This window comes from Pelodiscus sinensis, chromosome 24, assembly GCF_052426305.1.
Source record: "Pelodiscus sinensis isolate ZL-2025 chromosome 24, ASM5242630v1, whole genome shotgun sequence".
Taxonomy (NCBI): Eukaryota; Metazoa; Chordata; order Testudines; family Trionychidae; genus Pelodiscus; species Pelodiscus sinensis.
The window spans coordinates 19,567,910-19,588,732 of NC_143075.1; the positions used below are offsets into that span (position 1 = coordinate 19,567,910).

The 20,823-nt window shown below is 55.2% G+C and overlaps 1 protein-coding gene across 2 annotated transcripts in view; it reads right to left on the reverse strand.

The window, feature by feature from the left end:
- IGSF21 (immunoglobin superfamily member 21) overlaps positions 1-20,823 on the reverse strand; it is a 299,719-nt gene that overhangs the window by 7,658 nt on the left and 271,238 nt on the right. For both annotated transcript variants that reach the window (XM_089773099.1, XM_075906417.2), the window contains 2 exons: positions 19,154-19,625; positions 496-581 (listed from right to left, as the gene is read on the reverse strand). In XM_089773099.1, the coding sequence (XP_089629225.1) occupies positions 496-581; positions 19,154-19,625 (558 nt within the window). The remainder of the gene's footprint in view (positions 1-495; positions 582-19,153; positions 19,626-20,823) is intronic.

Below are 20,823 nucleotides of genomic sequence, written 5' to 3' on the forward strand. Positions count from 1 at the left end.
AGAGATGTGTGGGCATTTGTTTTGTCAAGTGATTTCTATTAGAGAAAACTCCAAGTGACAACAAATCAATTTCTAACTGAGAGACAAAAGAGCCAATTTCAAGAGCGGAGTGTGTAATTGAGCGTGCAAAACCCATGAGGAACTGCACGCCTTATTTATGTGCAGTGGTAGCACTAATGCACATGCAACTCAAGGAACTTTGCAAGCCATCTGCTGTCATCATCCATCTGCATGCGCAATTCCCTGCTTTGCATGTGCAATTGCAAAACCTGCAACCAAAGTTAGCAGCTGGGTTGTGGGGCTGATGGATGAAAAAAAAAATCAAACCCCAAACTAAACTCAAGCAATTCACCTGGCAAACCCCCCCCCCCCCATCCTCCACCATCTGCTCCTTTGCCAGGCTTCATAAATCTGCTCATGAGAAGATGTATCATCACCTGCCAGTACAACAGAAACCAGGCCCTCGCCTGCTAAGAGGATAAAAAGCCTGCACACCTGAAAGCCCTGCACCAAGATCCGAACCGTGTCTCCAACTCGGGCTCTCGTTGGGGTCATCATGATTTTTGGACCTTTGGGAGCAACTGCAGGGAAACAGGAAAGGGAAAAGAATTGACGTCAGTTGAGCACTGAATCCCCAACATAGACAATCACTGCCAGAGAGTTCGTTAATAGTCACACTGGGAGTAGTCACTGAGGTAGTACAGCACCACAAGGAAAAGTGTGGTATCATCTATGCCTAGACGATAGTTGATATAAAAAATGCCTATGTGAGTGATAGAGGGATAGACAGCTGTCTACGTGATTGATAGACAGGTATCTTCCTGACGGAGAGACGGATAGACAGTTGTCTAGATGACTGATAAATTAACAGATAGCTTCATGAATGATAGATGAATAGATAGATGCCTTGCTAGACAGACAGATGCCTGCATGAGCGCTAGATGGATAGACAGATATATGGATCACTTGATCAGGACCTCTTAGCGAACAGTGATTTTTTAAAACAGATTTATGTAAATTAGATTCTTATGAAAACAAATCAAACATTTCCACAGCACTAAGGGCTAATACAGAAAAGTGTTTAACTACAATGTTTTTTAAAAAGGAAGGACTCCGTATTTTGATACCAAAGGCCAACAGATAAGGGGCCCCACAAACAGTTCAGTCCATGAGGCATTTAAGGTAGAAAAGCAACTTTTTAAAGACGGATCCTAAAGGGCTCCCATTGAAATCAATGGGAAAACTGACTGATTTCAACAGGGGCGATCAAATCCACAGGTGAAAAAGTGGGACCAGTTGCTATTTTGTCTCACCGTTGACTCTTCTTTCCTCTGGTGCCTTTTCCTTCTCTTCTCTTTTCTGACCTTTCCCTCCCATTATGGGCTGGGTGATCGCATGAATCCCACCCTACCGTCACTGCTGCATTGAGGGGCAGGCCAAAGAGACAGTACCCTCCTTAGACAGGAGGTTCTCTGTGAGCTGCCCCGCCCATGCCGCCTCCGAAAACACTGCCAACAGCTCTCACCCTCCGTAGGCAGCCCTTTCTTTGTGTAGGGGTCGGATCCTGCTGCAGGAGGCTCTGTATAAACCTGGCCAGGTGCCCCCACCTGGATGTCAACCCAGAGGCACCCCCTGCCTGCTTTTCATCTGTAGTGGCACTAAACCACGCGTTCGTTATTAAAATAACCCAGTGCGAGTACTTTGCCGCTGGAGGGAAGCCGTGACCCTGCGCACACAGCGACCATCGCTGGGCTTTGCTGGCTCGTTCGTGTTTTAAGGCGGACGGCGCCCGGTGCGCAGCATGAGGCAACGTGCCAGAAAAGAGAAGCGATGAAGCTGAAGGTTCAGCCAGGAAGGTTGCAGGGGCCATTGCCATAGCAACACGACGACAACTTCTCCTCCTCCCTCCCCATCACGCCGGCTGGGGTGTTTTCGGGTCAGGATGAAGCCGGCTCCGTGTGCTGGGCAGAAGCCTGAGTTGTACGGTGCCAACACGTTGCCGGGGAACTGGCGGGCGGAGCGGGTGGGTGATGGTCGCATGCCAGCCCGGCCTGCTCTGTCACCCTGACAGCTCGCCTCGTAAGTGCCAGCTCGGAAGGATAGGGCGAGCGTGAGAGGCGCTCAGAGGGGTCTTCCGGCTTCTTGTCCCCTGGCGGGCGGATGCACACGGCCCTCTGTAGAGGAGGGGGCTGGCTTGTGCCATGCAACTGCCCACCCCCAGCGGATTAAGACTCAGCATTGTTGCCCCCCCGGTGGCGGGGCTGGAGGTGGGGCTGGTGGCTTGCCTCCCCCAGCCCGGCCTTCATCGACCACTCATGTCTCAGGCTGGGTCCCCACAAACCATGGCGCTCCACCTCCGAGCCCTCTCCCCCACCGTTCTGAAAACGTTCACCTTTATCTCCCCGTTACGCCCTCCCCACTGACGAGACACCACCTGTCAGTGCCTCTTCGCCCCGGGCCGTCCCACACTGGCTCCTGTCTCTTGCCAGCAAAAGAGCCAGGGCCCGAGCCTGAGATGTGAACGAGGCATTCCCAGTTGGGGGACCTGAATCACCCCTCCGGCTGGAGCACCACAATGGCATTTGACACGTGGCCCCCCCCAAACGAGCCACTGTGTGTCGGCGCCGCTCCTGAGAAACGCACGGTGTCTGTACGTGCATCGCCATAGAGAGTCCAGAGCAGCAGCTAGGCCAGCCAGCCGACTGCAGGGCGAGTCCCGCTGAATCCATAGTGAAGACCGCTCAGAGGCCCAAGGCAGCGCTCACGTTGCTGCAGGGAGGGCAGCGAGATGCGACCACTTTGTCCTGAAGGCTCCACTCGGCTGGGGGCGTTTGAGGTGGCGAAGAAGCTTAAAAGCTCACTGGGAAGCAGGCGCCCCGGCCCGCATTGTGCTAACTCTGTTGCATTTCTCACGCTCGCCGCCACCCCCGAGCAGGGTGGGGCACCTCGCAGCCCCACGCCACAAACACAGGCTCATGCTGGCCCCAGGGTAACTACGGCCCTTGCCCAAGAAAGAGGCTCTTCACCTTGCAGAACCTCATCCCCGCTCTTCTCCAGAGGGCCCTCCACATCCAGATTGTGGGGCTGCTTGGCAGTCCCATTTGTACCAGGCTCTGAGCCTGTCCGGTTTGGTCCCTTCCAGCCACCGGTTTGCCAAGTTCAGGAAGTAACTTTTCTCCCCTTGTGGCTAGCAGGGCTGGCGTTTCCAGCCCCGCGTCCTCTGCACCCCCGTGTCTGCAGAGCCCAAATCAATCCCCTTCCCAGAGGCCCACAGAGTAGCGCTCGACAAGGCATCGCTCCGAACAAATCAGGCCTGCCTGGCCTGTTCCCTCAGATCGCTTTTGGCAGCACGTTTATTTTAAACGCGGCCTTTAAATATAAATGGCACCATGAGGGGGCTGCCTGGGGACAGCAGAGCTTCCTCAGCAGGCGAGGTGGGGGTGGGCTGGCAGCTGGCTCTGCCGAGGGGGACTGGATGCAATTCACCGCATGGGGGCACCTCTTCCAGCCGACACTGCGGTTGGAACCAGGTTGTGGCTGCCCTTTTAAGTCCTGCACGGAACTTGTAGGGCCTGGTAGCATATTGGCCCCTACAGTCGCTGCACAGATGTATACCCCACGTAGCAGGTTGGCCGATAGTACCCCCTGGCTCCGCAGAGGGAGAATCACAAGCCCACAGGGTGTAACCTCATGAGCCTCGAGCATTCACTACCCCTACAAGCCAGGGAACCCCGAATCGCTACAGGACATCTGGTGAGACCTTCCCCTCCTCCTGGCTGTAAATCCAGGATCTACGTATGGCAGCTCTGCAGAGAGATACAAGCTGCAGAGAGGTGAGGGCTGCAGAATGTGGTTGGGGGGGAGGAAAGGAGCTTGAATGGGAAAGTGAAGAGAACTACAATGGGACCTCCCCATCATTTATACCCTGTGCAACTCCCTGACTGCACAGGGATTGCGAGGGCAGAGACAGGAGAGCGGCCCTGGGTGCATGGGACTATCTACTCCTCCACGCACACCCTTGCATCCGCACGTCACATTGAGGAACGCGGTAATGACACTGGGGGTAGCTCTAGACTGCATCCCTCTGTCGGCAGAGGGATGCAGATTAAGCAGGTCGACATTGCAAATGAGGCAGGGATTTAAATATCCCATGCAGGAGGCATAAGGGATCTGTAGAAAAAGGCTTTCTTTCTCGACAGATCCCCTCTAGACTGCCGCTTTTTGCCAACAAAGTGCTGAGTTGGCAAAACGTGGTGGCCATTTTATGCAAATTAGGCACAAGATATTTAAATCCCTGCCTCATTTGCAATGTCGACCTGCCTAATCTGCATCCCTCTGCTGACAGAGGAATGCTGTCTAGACATAGGTCATGGGTCAGACCCACGGTCTTTCTCCAACAGCAGCCCAGACGAGCGTCTGAGGGTGGCGCAAGAATGGCCGTAGGCAACTAACGGCATGAGGCTCATGGCCACACCGCCACCTGCTGGTCACTCAGGAATTCGCTCATCTCAGCCCTGGAGAACCCTCTTGCAGCTGGTGTCTCATCCCTGTTACTTAGTTTTCTTCCACCTCTGTGTTAGGACTCTCATCCTTCCTGCCCTGCTGCAGGGCCCCCACTCTGTGGGGTCCCCCCCCTCTGGGAACCCCCAGCCTGCTCTGCCCACCTTGCCTCACTGACCGTCTTATAGACTCATAGACTCCAAGGTCAGAAGGGACCATTCTGATCATCTAGTCTGACCCCCTGCACAGTGCAGGCCACAAAATCTCACCCACCCCTCCTAGAATAGTAGCCCCTGCCTCGGGGGCAAACTGCAGTCAGCCATGGCCTCTCAGCATTGGCAGGGGTGTGGACCTGCTGTTTGCGCCCCCCCCCCCCGCAGTCCTAGTAGCCTCAGGTCTTGCAGCTTGAGAGCTCCCCTAGCTATGCTCTAAGTCAGGAAGCCTCTAGCTTCCCTGCAGCCAGGACCCTCCTGCTCCAGGGCTGGAGCAAGAGTGTAAGTCTCTCCTCCCCTCCAGGAGCCTTTATTTATACTGCCCCCAGCTGGGCCCTAATTGGCTAATGTCTGCCACAGCTGTTGCTCCAGCACTCTCCCAGGACTGGGTTTTAACCCTCAGAGGGCCAGTGTAGGGCAGACCCAATGCAAGGGTGATGCCCTGAAGCATGTGGGTTTGATCCCATTGTTTTACCCCATCTAGCATGATTTTGAAAGTTCTCAGCCTCCGGGACCCCTTGTGGCAGTGAGTTCCACATGTTCATAACTGGCCGTATAAAACTGTATTTCCTTACATTGGTATTAAATGCGTTGATTTCCATTCTCACTGGTGCCACGAGGAAGGGTCAGTAAGTGCACTCTGTTTCCCTCGTTCGTGCTGTTCATTATTTGATACTGCTCTGTCCCAGTTAATTCCTCTCCTCCTGCAGGCCCCCCACCAGCCGACATGCTTCCAACATTTTCTTGTTACATATTTTAATGTCTGGCCACTTGCCTTTCCTCTTCCCCATCTGACGTGGCTACCCTATGCACTTTTCATTTGGCTGGGGAGGGCGGCATTTCCCCTCTGGCAACATTTCTTGTTTCTCCTTGCTTCCTCCCTTGTGTGGCGGTCTGGGGATGCTCAGAAGCCTGGCTCTGACATGCCTAGGTAGTCTGCTGAGTGTCTGCACCTGCTACTAATCTCAACCAGAGACAATGAGAGCCAGCCCAGGACTGGGAAAGCGTTTAATTCTCCCCTTGCTCTAGGACAGAGATAGGGAACCTTTCTGTGGGTCGGAGCTGTTGACCCCCCAGACTAGTAGCTTTTGTGTACTCTAGCCTCATAGTGGGATAGTGACTGGGGGCTCCACAATGCTGGGTGAGGGGGGAGTCCTGAAACTCAGGAGCAAGCTGGGGGCTGCAGGTTCTCCACCCCGGCTCTCAGATCTAATTCTTTCTGACTCTGCTCTGCTGTGCCTAAGCCTTCCCGTCCTGCTTTTATTCTTGTTGCCTGTCAGAAGCGCTGTCAGATTATGTCCCTTCTAACAACCACTAAGTGGTTTCTTCTGGGGAGAAGCTCAAGCTTTCAGGAGCTGGAGCCCCAATTACAAAAGTCTCCAATGCGGCCAGTTAGTCCCGTGTCCTACATTTTGTCTCCCTGATTCGCACGGGCGCTGAAGTGGCGCTTTGTATCCTAGAATCCCAGGGCTGGCAGAGACCTCAGGAGTCATCAAGTCCGACCACCTGCCCAAAGCAGGACCAACCTCAGCGAAATCATCCCAGCCAGGGCTTGGACAAGCCAGGACTTAATACCCTCTAGGGATGGAGATTCCACCCCCTCCCTAGGGAACCCATCCCAGTGCTTCCCCACCCGCCTAGGGAAACTGTTTTTTCTAATATCCAACCTAGACCTCCCCCTTGTATCCTTTGTCACTCGGTGTCCTGGACACTCTGGTGTTGGTTATGATGATGTTACGGCTGCCACGCCATGCCTCAGAGCTGGGTACGGGTTTGACACGATCCCTATAGGGCTGTGTCTACACTGGCATGAATTTCCGGAAATGCTTAAAACGGAATACTATTCCGTTTTCAGTTTTTCCGGAAAAGGAGCGTCTACATTGGCAGGCTGCTTTTCCGGAAAAGCCCTTTTTCCGGAAAAGCGTCTGTGGCCAATGTAGACGCGCTTTTCCGGAAAAGAGCCCCGATTGCCATTTTCGCGATCGGGGCTTTTTTCTGGAAAAGACTACTGGGCTGTCTACACTGGCCCTTTTCCGGAACAGTGTTCCGGAATAAGGACTTATGCCCGAGCGGGAGCAGAATAGTTTTTCTGGAATAGCGGCTGATTTTGTACAGTAGAGCATCGTTGCTTTTCCGGAAATTCAAGGGCCAGTGTAGACACCTCGCAGCTTATTCCGGAAAAGCGACTGATTTTCCGGAATAAGTGGCCCCGTATAGACACAGCCTAGGTGTATGGTAACGTCACCCCCCAACTAGTCCATCGCAAGGCACTGAGGACTGTGTCTGCAGTCACCCCCTTTGGGTGCACAAGTGCCCTGCTGCACGCACAAGTTTCTGTGTGTAGTTTGACACAACAGCCCCTCACTTTTAACTCAGAAAGCACCGTCAGACACACAAAGATCATTACAGAAATTAAAAAGTGAGGATACAATTCGGTCCTGGATTCTGTGCCTTGAACACATTTCTGAGACTTCTTCGACTGCAGCCCCTGATGGAGGGGCTCAGGCTGCACTCTGGGTTTGTACAGTTTTACCGTGACTGCTCCAGGTGTTTGGCCTGATTTTACTGTGACAAAGCTGCATCTCTACAGTGCGTCCCCACTATATGTCCAAGATACATTCCAAAAAACTTGGCCAGATAGTGAATCCACACAAAGGGGGAAGTTTTCTCCTGCACGTCCTTTTGTGCAAATTGAGGACCATAGATCTCCATGAGCAAGGAGAGATTTGTGGTTTATGCTGTTGCAAAGAAAAGGTGGATCTATCCCCTGGGAACACAAAGAGAGAATATGAGAATGGCCAGACTGGGTCAGACCAAAGGTCCATCTAGCCCAGTGTCCTGTCTGCCGACAGTGGCCAATACCAGGTGCCCCAGAGGGAGGGATCACAACAGGGAATCCTCACGTGATCCCTCCCCTGTCACCCACTTCCAGAGAAACAGAGGCTCGGGACACCATTCCTACTCATCCTGGCTAATAGCCATTGATGGACCTAACCTCCATGAATCTAGCTGGCTCATTTTTGAACCCTGTTAAAGTCCTAGCCTTCACCAAATCCTCTGGCAAGGAGTTCCACAGGTTGATTGTGCACTGAGTGAAGAACAAACTTCCTTTTGTTTGTTTTAAACCTGCTGCCTATTCATTTCATTTGGTGACCCCTAGTTCATATATTTTATTATGGGAACAAGTAAATAACTTTTCCTTATTCACGTTTTCCACACCAGTCATGATTTTATAGACCTCTATCATATCCCCCCTTAGTCTCCTCTTTTCTAAACTGAAAAGTCCAAGTCTTTTTAATCTCACTTCATATGGTACCCTTTCCAAACTTCTAATAATTTTTGTTGCTCTTTTCTGAATCTTTTCTAATGCCAATATAAATGCTCCCGCTTCAGAATGCCTACAGTAGAAGTTCTGGAGGGCCAAGTGTGGGGCACGGCCAGGCTAGTGGTTTGGAAAGGCAATGCCTCCCCCTGCCTAGCCTATCTACTGCCCCTGGAACCATCCTATTTCCTGCTCCAGGGGGGAAATAGGCTATGCCCGTCTTTTCCCTGGCACAGCTCAGCTGGCTCCATGCTGAGGCAGAGCAGCTGGGACTGGCTCTGGAGGTTCCTCCTATACCCCATAAACTCCCCTGAGCGGGCTCCTGGCCACACTCATCAATCCATGGGGGGTGGCACTCTAAGCACTGCTATGCAGAGATTCCCCAGGGGCCGGTCCTGCGATACCTCCCCCTGCCCTCGAGCCCAATGGAGATTTCACTCCCTTGGGATCCCGAGCCCTTTCCTCTTTGCTGGCCTGTGATCTGTTGGTGTAAGGCCGGGTGGTGCTCCAAGCTCACAGTGTCCGTCTCAGGCTCCCATCATGAGCGTAGCTGGGCGCCTGCTCCCCTTTCATGTGTTTATTCTTCTAGCTCCACTATGGAGCAGAGCAGAGCTCTTAGGCCCATTTTAGAGATGGGAAACCGAGGCCTGGCGAGATTGGCCCCCGGTCTGTGGTGAAGTAGAGACTCAAAGCCAGGCTGCCTCAGCGCTCAGCAAGTGCCCTACCCACTGGGCCATCATCCCTGCGCTGTGTCCCGCAGCCCTGGGGAGCGCTGGTCTGTGATGGCAGCCATCAGAAGCCAGGACATGGAGCCTTGGAATGCGATGGGTGACAGGGGACTGGTCTGCGGTGAGTGAAAACTGCTCAGCGCTTCCCTCTTCCTTCCCCTCGCCAGGGCAGGGGTGGGGGTGCAGCAGGCTCTGGGAAGGAGTTTGGGTGAGGGAAGGGTGAGGGGCTGAGTTCTGGAACTGAGTAGGGTGCAGGCTCCGGGCTGGGGCAAGTGTTTGGGGGGCAGGAGGGGGCGCGGCAGGCTCTGGGAGGGATTTGTGTGTGGGCTCTGGGCCGGGGCAGGGGGTTGGCACTTACCTTGGGCGGTGCCAGCTCCTGAAAGCAACCCACAAACCCGTCTGGCAGGGGCTCGGTGCTGGGGCCGGAGGGAAATGCCGGCCACTTCTGGAAGCGGCGCCGAGCAGGCAAGCAGGTAGCCCGACTGCACTGCCGGTGGTGGAGCCCCGCGGCCCTTTTCAATCACCTGGGAGCAGCTGGCAGAGCCAGGAGATGCTCCAGGGGGGCGTACAGGGATGGCCAGCAGGGCCAGGGGAGAGACCTAGAATCAAACATTGGTGGAGCTCGCCCCCTGGTTCCTGAATCTTCCAGGAGCCCGGGCACCAAGGCCCGTACACCTCTGCCCCGGCACTGGAGGGTGTCGGGATGGGGGACCGCCCCTTGCAGGGCCAGGGAGTTTGTCCTGTGGCCAATCACAAGAGAAGCCGGGATGTTGCAGGGCTGGCGGGGGAAGATGCTGAGCCCAGGCATAGATCAGCAGGGACGCGAGAGCCAGACACCATGAATCTCCAAGACATCGTCAGCGCTTCTTGAAACTTGCTCCCCTATTAATAAGCAGGAGAGCGCGTCGCTCATTAGCAAGCTCTGGCCTTCAGAGACAGCGGGCGCTGGTGAGCTAATGAGGCAGAGTGTCCCACCCTGGCCCCAGCCTGACGGGTGGTTAATCGCCTGTGACAGCCTGACATGCTGTCCTCCGGTAACAGGGAAAGGTGGCAGCGGGATATTTGCCTCCTCATCCATCTGCCCGGAATCCACCTGTGTCCCTTGATTCCCCACTGCTTAGAAACACCCCTCTGCCTCCCACCTACACATGGCAGGGCTGTGATCTGAGCCGGGGTTCCTTAAGGTACAGCAGCAGGGGGCTCCCTGCCAGGCACAGTTGCAGCAGCAGGAAAGAACACACGGCAGACATCTGCCCATGCTCCCCACGGTGGGGGCCCTGGTTTCCCTGGGCCGCAGCCGTCCCGGCGCGTGGCACAACCGTCTCATCTCTTTAGCTCACCGCCTGTCTCCTGAGCTTGCTTGGCTCGGAACAGGCTTCCGCCATTGGGGTCCTGGGCTCCTCTCGGAGCTGGGGGAGCTCAGGCAAACTGTCACCAAAATGTTTTGGGGGGATAAAAACAAAGATTTGGCAACGCCGAAATGATTCTCGAATTTGTGTTGAGTTCATCAAATTGCTGGTTTTGGGAAACCCTCCTCCCCCCGCAATTGTTGCAATTTTTTAATGCAAAGCGATTCGTGTTTTGAAATGTCTTTCAAGTTTATTGAGCAGTGTAACAAAAACCATTCAAAGCACTCAGCATGGGAACATAACGGGTTGTGGGTCTTTTTTACAGCCCCGGGAGTGGAAAATTAGAGAGGGGAAAATCTTGTTTTCGGTGCCACCCAAACTGATTTTTCTCCAGGCTTTCCAGGGTACGGAAAGCCCCGTTACTGGTCCAGCTCGGCTCAGGGCGTGGAGGCTGCTAAGTGCTCCTCCCCCTGCTGCAGAGAGGAGGTCCCCTGGCTGGCAGAGCACCAGCAGGACAAAGGCAGGGGGCCACCGGCAACCCGGTTAGGAAGGAGCAGCCAACTCCGCAGGCCAAGCCCATCACCCAAGGAGCAAAGCTGGTCTAACGAGCACCCCGGCACTTGGTGAGGGCGCTGGCCGTATGCCTGGGGAAGGCCCCCGGGGAATTTCCAGATGGAATTCTTCCATTGGTTCCAAGTGGCAAGAGAGTAATGGAGCTACTGGGGCAATGGGAACTCCAGTTGGAGGAGTCTGGTGGAATCTATTGGGACTTCCAACAGGTTGGCTGTCCAGGAAACACCTGGCGGGGGAAATAGCCAACTGCTGCCGCCACGCATGGAAATGCTGCCCATCTGCAAGATGCAACGATATGGGGAAACGCCAGCAGCGGTGCAGCCATCAATCATAAGGGGGAGATAGGACAGAGGTTTATAAAATCATGACTGGTGTGGAAAAATTGAATCAGGAAAAGTTATTTAATTATTCCCACAATATAAGAACTAGGGGACACCAAATGAAATTTATAGGCAGAAGGTTTAAAACAAACAAAAGGAAGATTTTTCTTCACTCCGCGCACAGTCAACCTGTGGAACTCCTTGCCAGAGGATGTGGTGAAGGCCAGAACTTTAACAGGGTTCAAAAGAGCTACATAGATTCATCATGGAGGTTAGGTCCATCAATGGCTATTAGCTAGGATGGGTAGGAATGGTGTCCCTAGCCTCTGTTTGTCTGGAAATGGGTGACAAGGGAGGGATCATGTGAGGATTACCTGTTGTGTTCCCTCCTTCTGGGGCATCTGGTATTAGCCACTGTTGCCAAACAGGACATTGGGCTAGATGGACCTTTGGTCTGACCCAGTCTGGCCGTTCTTATGTTCTAATCTATCAACAGGGGTGGCCAAATTCCCAGCACTGCACCGTTACACGAATTGCTGGCTCTTTGATCCATTGCCAGCACAGGCTCAGAGAGTGCCAGTCCCGACACAGGCTCCAGCCAGAGCCAATCCAATGCGCTCACTTTCCTCTCCACACCGCACACAACTGCCACGGAGCAGACCCGGGGCTTCGCTGATGTAAATGGACTTAGCCGGCTGTTCTTATAACACCGTCGGCGACTACACTCGGAAGAGCCGTTACCGTAAGCTGCCTTTCTCCCGGGGGATGCGGGAGGGGATGGGCTCTTCGTGACCCACACAAGGCAACGTACAGGTTTGTCACATGCACAAGCAGAAGAGCCAAGGAGATGGGGTGGGAGTGGAGGGCAGCGAGCACCGGTGGGTGCTTTGGCCTGTCCCAAGCTCACACGCATGCTCGCTCCTCCCCTTCGGCGGCATCTGGATCTGTAGCAGGAGCACGGTGCAGCTGCCACACGTGCCCCATTGAGCGCCGATCCCCTGGGAGGTGCGGCAAGCGTGGGACGGGATCTGCTTCCAAGCTTTCGTTTCGTTGAGCTCCCTCCTCTGCAGCAGCTGTCCTGGGTCCCTCCCACTGGCCGCCGCTTCCTGAGCGGATCCAGTCGCCATCAGCAGCGGGAGCAAGCCCAGCTGCTCCTCTTGCTGTCTGAGGGGACGCTCCACTGCCAGACATGCCTCAAGCTGCTAGCCGGATGGTTGCAAGTAGAAGGAGAGCGCCACCGGGTCCTTCCCACGGAACAGGCGGTGGGCCCTTGGGGGACCATCGGTCTCAGGGGTTGGGAGGAGAAGAGCAATGGAGCCGCCTGACACAGGCTCTGGATTTCAAGCTAGTTGAGGAACTCGAAAGCGTTGGCCTCTGGGAGCAGGTCTGGGTCAGCCCCCCTGTCAGGGTGCAAGCCCCCACCGTGCCTCAGTGCCCCCTGACTGTCCTCATCTAGCCCCTCTCAGGGCAAGTTACAGTCTGTGTGGGTTGCTCATCACTGGCAATGGGGTTATCTCTACTGCCCCGCTTACCTAAGCCGCGCTGTGATCCGCCTCCAAACCCTGGGCCTTGCCTCCGGCCCCTAGCCAGGGGAAGTCTTAGCTGGCCTTCTCCCAGCCCTTGCTGGCTATCCCCAGCTGGTCTCCCTCCTGGGAGCTCCTGCTTCCTCTGCAGTCAGCCCTTCACTGGCTCTCCTCTCTAAGCAAATTGTGCTTCTCTATATAGCTGCCGGCTGGGCCCTCACTAGCCTAACAGCTTCAGCTGGCCTCTCTGTTCCCAGCCTCGGCTCAGGGCCTGAGTCCTGGTCTTAAAGGGCCAGTGCAGGGCAGGCACCCTGTCACACCCCCCTACATGGATTCCAGTGGCTAGGCCTGTCTCTCCTCTTGCTAATAGGTCAGCTGGACCCCCTGGGCTTGGCGCCCAGCAGAGGGGAGTGGCTGGCTTTCTAGAGGAGAAAAGGCACCTTTGGCAAGTCCGCTGTTTCCTGCTGCTTCTAATCTTGCTGGGTGTTGACTCATGCTGACTTTGCATCCCCCCCTCCCGCCCCGTTGCAATGCAAATCTGGCTGTGCTACCCCTGCCCTTGGGCTGGGGGGCGGGGGTGAATGCCTTTCAGCGGAGGTAGGGATGAGGAGGCACCTCCAGGCCTCCAGGACAAATCTTGGAGGAAGAGAAGAAAAGCCGACACGCAGCACTTCTGCACTGGTATGAATCCGATCCAGGATTTGGTAGGGGCAGAAAGCGGTTGCCATCTGGTAACTCCATGATGGGCTCGGAGCAATCCAAGGGCTCCTCAATTCCTGCTTAAGGATTCCACCCCAGCGCCAGCATTATGGGATATTGCAAACTGGGGCTAACGGGCGTGAGTGGCAGGGGCCAGAAGACCGAGGGAAAGGTGCCCTGGCAAAGCTGCATAGAGGAAGTTTGGCCAATCAACCGCAGCGGGTGGCCTTTGCACGCTCCATGGAATTTCACTCCCTCCAGCAATCAGAGGGGAAGAAATGAAGCCTTCCACTGACAATGCTCCTTTACCTGGTGCCATTATAAGCCCCACAAGAATTGATACTTCGGTCTTCTGGCCCCTGCCACTCACACCCATCAGCCTCAATTTGCAATATCCCATAATGCTGGCGCTGGGGTGAAATCAGCATGAATCGACGAGAACTGGGCTTGTTTAGTTTGGAAAAAAGAAGATGGAGAGGGGACGTGATAGCGGCTTTCAGGTATCTCAAAGGGTGTCACAAAGAGGAGGGGGGCAAAATTGTTCTCCTGGGCCTCTGAGGATAGAACAAGAAGCAATGAGCTTAAACTGCAGCAAGGGAGGTTGAGGTTGGACATTAGGAAAAAGTTCCTAACTGTCAGGCTGGTTAAACACCGGAATAAATTGCCCAGGGAGGTTGTGGAATCCCCGTCTCTGGAGATATTTAAGAGCAGGTTAGATAAATGTCTAGCAGGGATGGTCTAGACTGGGTCCTGCCATGCAGGCAGGGGACTGGACTCGATGGCCTCTCGAGGTCCCTTCCAGTCCTAATAGTCTATGATTCTATGATTAAAAACACCGACTCCCCCCTCCACCTCCCATCTGGCCGAGGTTGCACAGACTGCCACAAATCACAGCTGCTCTGTGAATTATTCACCGCCTTGTTCATTATTCAGGAAAGCTGTGAAAGCCTCTCCGTGTCCTTCTCCGGATCCCGGCACCCCAAGCTGACAGAAGGTGTCGGAAAGTCATGGAGGCAGGTGTCAGCTCGAGCTTTCCTTGCTTCTGACCGAGGAGCTCACGGTGCCTGGTGGAAATTCTGAGGGATGTTGGGGAGCAGCAACTGGCCCGCCGTGCCGGCAGAGAGGTGACCAGGAAGCGATTAGCACCTCGCAGGCTATGCGCATGGAAGCAAAGAGCATTGCCAGCAGATCCAGAGATGTCATTATTCCCCTTTATTCGGCTCTGGTGAGGCCGCATCTGGAGTATTGTGTCCAGTTCTGGGCCCCCCACTACAAAAAGGATGTGGACGCATTGGAGAGGGTCCAGCGGAGGGCAACCAAAATGATGAGGGGGCTGGAGCACATGACCTATGAGGAGAGACTGAGGGATTTGGGTCTGTTTAGTCTGCAGAAGCGAAGAGTGAGGGGGGATTTGAGAGCAGCCTTCAACTTCCTGAAGGGAGGTTCCAAAGAGGATGGAGAGAGGCTGTTCTCAGTAGTGACAGATGGCAGAATAAGGAGCTATGTGGTGGGAGAGGTCCAGGTTGGATATTAGGAAAAACTATTTCACTAGGAGGGTGGTGAAGCACTGGAATGGGTTGCCTAGGGAAGTAGTGGAGTCTCCATCCCTAGAGGTGTTTTTAAGTCTCGGCTTGACAAAGCCCTGCCTGGGTTGATTGAGTTGGGATTGGTCCTGCCTAGAGCAGGGGACTGGACTTGACGACCTTCTGAGGTCTCTTCCAGCTCTATGATTCTGTGATTCTATGAGTGAGAGTTCTGTCTGTTGTGCACAATTAGCTTTGTGACGCCTGCAAAGGATAGGGGTGTTTTAGCAACGGCTGCCATCTTGCTCATCCACAGGGACTGAAAAGTCCTGGAGTTTTTACTTACACACACACACACACACACACACACACACACACACACACACACACACACACACACACACACACACACACATATCAATGGATCAAAATCTAACTTTGTGGAGGGTAAATGTTTTTGATTTTCTAAAATGGAGCATTTTTTTCACCAGAAGCCAACCACACTGAAAATCTGGTTTTCACATTGTCACATTTTATTTTTCTCATTGGTTTGGGTTTCTTTGTTGAAAAAACTCAGGATAAAAGTGCCATAACGGTCCCAGAAAAAACAATTTGCCTTTTTTTGGCCTGTTCTACTGAGGCTAATTCTCATTGGCGTCTGGTAACTTGGACTGGCAGCTGGAAATTTACAATAGTACCAAAAACTTGGGCAAATAATCTGCTTCTCTCTGCCCCTCCACTCCTGACCGAATCACTTGAACTGCGGTTCTGCTCTGGCCTGTGGGCCACACGGCCGATTATCTCCGGGAATTCTCACACATGCAACGCCTCTGGATGAACCTACCAGCATCAGAAGGTAGGTTCTGCTGTGGATTCGGGGGTCTCATCACGCAGAGAGAGGCTACAACACTGCACTCTGCGGGAACATGAGACTTGCATAGTGTAAAATACTATCAGCACACCCAGAGACCAGCGGGCAGGTTACATCCTGTATCCATCTAAGCCACTTCATTTAACAATCACATGGTGACCTTTTCATTGTGCAGTGTGTCTGCTGAATGGGGTTTTCTATATAGTTTTTTTTTTGCTCCAGCGAGAAGCAAGAGATAATTAATCTTGGGTGCTGGCACCTTAAAAATTAATGAGAGCAGCTTTAATCCTATCAGGGCTGCAAAATAATGGGCTGAGAGGAGCAGCTTTTGTCATCTGATATGCCTGGGGCAAACAGCAAGGATGCAAGGTGCTTCCCGGCTTCTCCTTTTTGAAGAGCAGGGGCTGTTTGGAGGGGGGTCTGGTTGAGGAGCGAGCTGTTTGACAAGGGAGGGCAGAAGGAGCCACTTTCACATACTCCACATGACTTGGAGCCCATCAAGCTTCGTTAGTTCCAGCGTTAGCTGCTAAAGAGCGGAAGATTCCCCACGTCCCTCCCGTAAGGTCCTTGTTATCCTGAGTTGTGTGTTGCGGAGACAGGAATGGGCGGGAGGGGTGTTGTCAGCTGTAGAATAGACAGTTCAGCTGATTGGTCGTGCGCTCCCATGCTGCAGTGGCTGGTGTGGACCTAGAGCAGTGATTCCCAAACTTTTCAGCATCACGCCCCCCTTCTTGATTTTTGAAAAAACCTTCACGCCCCCCCGCCCCAAAAAAAGCAGTAAAACTTGTTGAAAAAAAAGAAAAAGGAACTGAGCGGGGCAGCAAAACTTGATGGGGGGGGGGAGGGAGGCTGGGTCGCCTTGCACCCCCTGGAATTTCTTCACGCCCGCCCCCCCGCAGGGGGGCACGCCCCCCAGTTTGGGAACCCATGACCTAGAGAGTGCTGAAGGAATGCCCTTACCCTGGAACAGGTGCAATGAGGTGTGGGAGGCGGGGTCTCTTTAAGGTTTCTGATTGGCCGAGGCCACCTCCCAGCAAAACAAACATTCCTTTGTAGCTGGCTGGCGCGGGTGGATCTTCCTGTTGGCTTCCTCAGCAGGCAAGCACTCGGGACAGCCGTCCCGCCGCGGCCTGGGGCGCGCTAGCCCAGTGAGAGGAGGGTCTCCACGGCTGCCACAGCAGCAGGTGCAGGAGGGCGAGGTCCGAGCCAGAGAGGGTGTCTTGAGCAGAAAGGCTAGAAGATCCACTAGCGGGCGTGTCTGGCCAGGACTTTCAGCACCACGCCATGCAAGTCTTCCAAAGACCAGTCCCCTCTGCAGCACCCCAGGGCTGGAGTGGAGCTCTTGAAGTCTCCCCAGGGGCGGATTTGCTCTGCCTGCGATTGGATAAGGGCTGTTGCGGGGTCCAGCGCCCCAGACAAAGGAACCGAAGTAAACACGGATTCTCAGTCCATGAATGGTCAATGGATGCTTGCCTGGGAACCGCCCCCAGGGAGAGGTGCTCCGGCAAAGGCCCGGAAAAGGGACGGCCTTTGTGATCAGCAGGCTGGCTCCATCCAGCACCAAAAACATGTCCGGCTGTGAGGTGCCCGCCCCGTCGCGGTCGAGATCTGGGTGTGGCCAGCCCAGTGGGGCTTTGTTGTGGGGCTATAACATGAGGAGTGAGGCAGAGGACAGCCCGAACTCCCCGCCCCACAAAGGCACCACGAGCTTTGGCGTGGCGGGAAGAGCGGTATTTCTGTGGGGACAAGGAAAGGATCCTCGCCCTTTCTGTGTCAGAAGGATGCAGATGGGAGGTTCTGGCTCTGGGTGTCACCGGAAGCTCTGCTCCTTCTGACTGAGCCACGGTGGGTGCCGACGCAAAAGACAGCGCCAGCCTTCCCCTGGCAGAGACACTCAGGCCTATCCTCAATGGAAAGATGCCTGCTCCAGGCGCAGGGCTGGCGATGAGGCAGACCGAGGCAAATCCAGCCCTTGCAGATGCGGCTTCCATGGGACGGGGCACAGGAGCGAGTGCTGTTTGGCAGTAGGGCGGCATTGCCGGGGGAGATGGCTGGAGCCCGCCCAGCACAGCCAGCCAGCTAAGGCCTCCACACAGACGTTCAGAGGGGCAGGCCCCACCGTGGATGCCCTGCCCAGTGCTGGAGGGCGCAGTGGGTGTGGCAGAGCAATCTCCTAGGCCAGCTGTGGCCAACCCGTGGCTCGCGAGCTGTACACGGCTCTTCACTCCCCATCCCCCGTAAGTGCAGCTCGTGAAGATGCCCCCGCACCTCTGAAAATGGCCCCTGCCTCCCCTGTGCTCACTGGGGCAGGGGAGTCATCTGGTGCATCCAAAAAAGCATAGAAACGCTCTACTCACACTTCTTAAAGGGGCAGGCTTCTTTTTTTTTTTTTCTTTTTGCTCTACAACTTTGCCCCAGATCTTCATCCGGAACGGGTTGGCCACCCCTGTCCTAGGCACTAGTGTGTGGCCAAAGCACGGAGAGAGGCGAATGTGGTTGCAGGGGGGAGGGGAATGGCGCTGTCTCAGGTCTCAGACATGAAACATTTCCCAAGGATTAGCCACGGGGCTGAAGGAAGGGGGCTCCGGCAGCGATCAGACAGCCAGAAAAAAGGGAGAGGAAAGATCATTACTGGCTCCTGGAGCAGCCCACACAGGTTAAATGCAACCGCCTCTGGGGAGCATAAGAGCGCAGTGACACTACACAGCTCTGTAGGGCCAACGAGGAACACAGCCAGCACGGCCTGGGTAACAATCCTTCCAGCCAAAAGTGCCTGGGCATCTTCCTCAATTGCAAGTGCTCGGGAGGTTGGTTTTCTGTCTCATGCAGTACACGGCCTCCCCTGGCATCCCCACATGTCTATCTGGCATTTCTGGCATCCCAGGTATGTGCCTTGGGAGTTGGACTCGGCCCAGCTCTTGAGAGCAAACAGCGTGACAGCCTGAGAGGCAGCTTGTCATAACTGTACCTAGTGCTGAACTAGTGCTTTCCCTCCGGGAATCCCCAAGGGCTTGACAAAGGAGGGCAGGGTCATTATCCCCATTTGACAGATGGGGAAAACTGAGGGCCCTGGCAGGTAAGCCTCTTGCTCAAGATCCCCCCGCAGGACAGGGGGAGAGCTGGGAATGGAACAGGTTCTTTTTAGCCCACTCCCTCAAGCCCTACCAGCACGAATATGACTGCCACCCACTCCCGTAACCACACACACAGACCCAAAGCCCGGATCCATAGCCAGCAGGGCCTCCTCCCATGTCCTGGCAGGCGTGGAAAGACTTGAAAAGCAAAACAAAGGCTAGAAAAGGGGAGGGGAAGGAGAGAACCCCAGGCGTGGTGGGAAAGGGCTGGGAGGAGGTGGGATGGGAGGAGAGAGAAGGGATGAAAGAGAGAAGGAGGGTGGGGCCGGAGGTTTTTTATCACCATAAACCAGAGAGACCAAAGCCGAGGTTCACAGCAAATGACAAATCACGCGGTGTCCCATTAGCCCCCCGCCCCCCGCCGTGGGGGCGCCAGCGAAGGACGCGTGCGGGCCTTACCTAGCGTCACCTCGCTCTGCATGGGCATGGAGAGGGCGGGGTGCTTGACCTCACAGCTGAAGAGAGCCTCATTGTCTATCTGCGGGTTAAGCGTCCACATGAGCATGGCCCGCACCTCCACGGTGCCGTCGCTGATGGGGAGGTGCGTGTGGTGGAAGTAGTAGGTGGGCTCCATGTTGTGGACCCACCTCGGGAACTCCCGGCTCACCACAGTCTCTGGGATGACCTCTGTGGCCGGGCTGAAGAGAAGTCCCTGGTCAGGGGTGAGGCTTTTAAAGGGGTCCTCCGTGTAGGGCCGCCCGCCCCGGTCCTCCACGTCCAGCAGGGACAGGGACTTCTGCATCTTGGTGTCGTCCAGGTCGCGGTTCAGCAGGTTCCGAAAGGCGCGGCTGTCCTGTAGCCCGGCGGCGCTGGCTGGAGGCTCCAGCAGGGGTACCACCTCTATCAGCTCCCCGTCTCTCTTAAAATACACCTGCAGGGGCAGAGAGGGAGCGGCCCGGGTTACTGCCGGCCCCCCAGCCTGGGACCCAAAGATCCCCCACCCCCGTTTCCCAGACACAGCTGTGTGCAACCAGCATCCCCGAGATGGGGGACTCGATGGTGCTGCATTGGCAGCTTCTTTCTGCACCAATGAACTTGCTCCACTCTGACCTACGGGAGCCACTGGTCCCTGGGACTGGACAGTCGCTCCTTCCAACCCACACAGGGCTTGGCCTCTGTCGGGCTGCCTGCTGGAGACACACGTGTCCACTAGGGGTCGCAGCAAACATGCCAAACCCGTCCCATCCAGGCTACCGATTGCTGGTTAGCATCTGCCTCCTGCCCCGGCTGGATTTCAACCAGCAACCTGGGTAGGCAGGACTCTGAGTCACACTGAGATGGACGCTGCCACCTTCAGACCTCCTGAGAGCCCAGCACCGGATCTACTGCTTCCCACGGGGATCTAAGCGGGCCTCATGCACCAAGGATCTAGGAGAACGGGCAAGTTAACCTGGTTAACAAGTTAGCTTCTACTTTCGTACTCCCTCTTGGTTTCTTCTGGCACTTCACCGCGAGACTAGAAAACCAGCCCTTCCCTCCGGCAGAGCTGAGCCGAGACTAGGACCGGGGGCCCGCTAACCGCTGAGCCAAAGGAACAGCCATGCTAGTAACAGGCACAAGAGAAGCTGCTGGATATTACCCAGAATGTCTCCCAGGAATGACAAGACCCAACATGGCAGCAGGGAAGGACGACCAGGCAGCAGGACAGGGCTGAGTGGCCGGGGAGCCATCAGGGTGGAAGGCAATTTGGCTCCTTGAGGCTGCCTGCAGAAACTATTCACAGCACTGTCCTCACCCCCACCTCGCCATCCCCAGCCTCCTGACAGGATGTGTGGGCAAGGCGGGGAGGAGGGAGCCCGGGAGGGAGAGAGATGCATGGCGCCAGGTGGAGATGATGCTCTCTGTCAGGGCAAAGAGGAGCTGGAGTCTGAGTGAGGGGAGGGTGTGCGAGATGCGGGCGTGCGACTGCGTCACTGTGTAACGATGAGTGTGTGCGAGATGCGGGCGTGCGACTGCGTCACTGTGTAACGATGAGTGTGTGCGAGATGCGGGCGTGCGACTGCGTCACTGTGTAACGATGAGTGTGTGCGAGAGGATGAAGGACGGTTAGTGAGCAGGCGAGCGTGAGG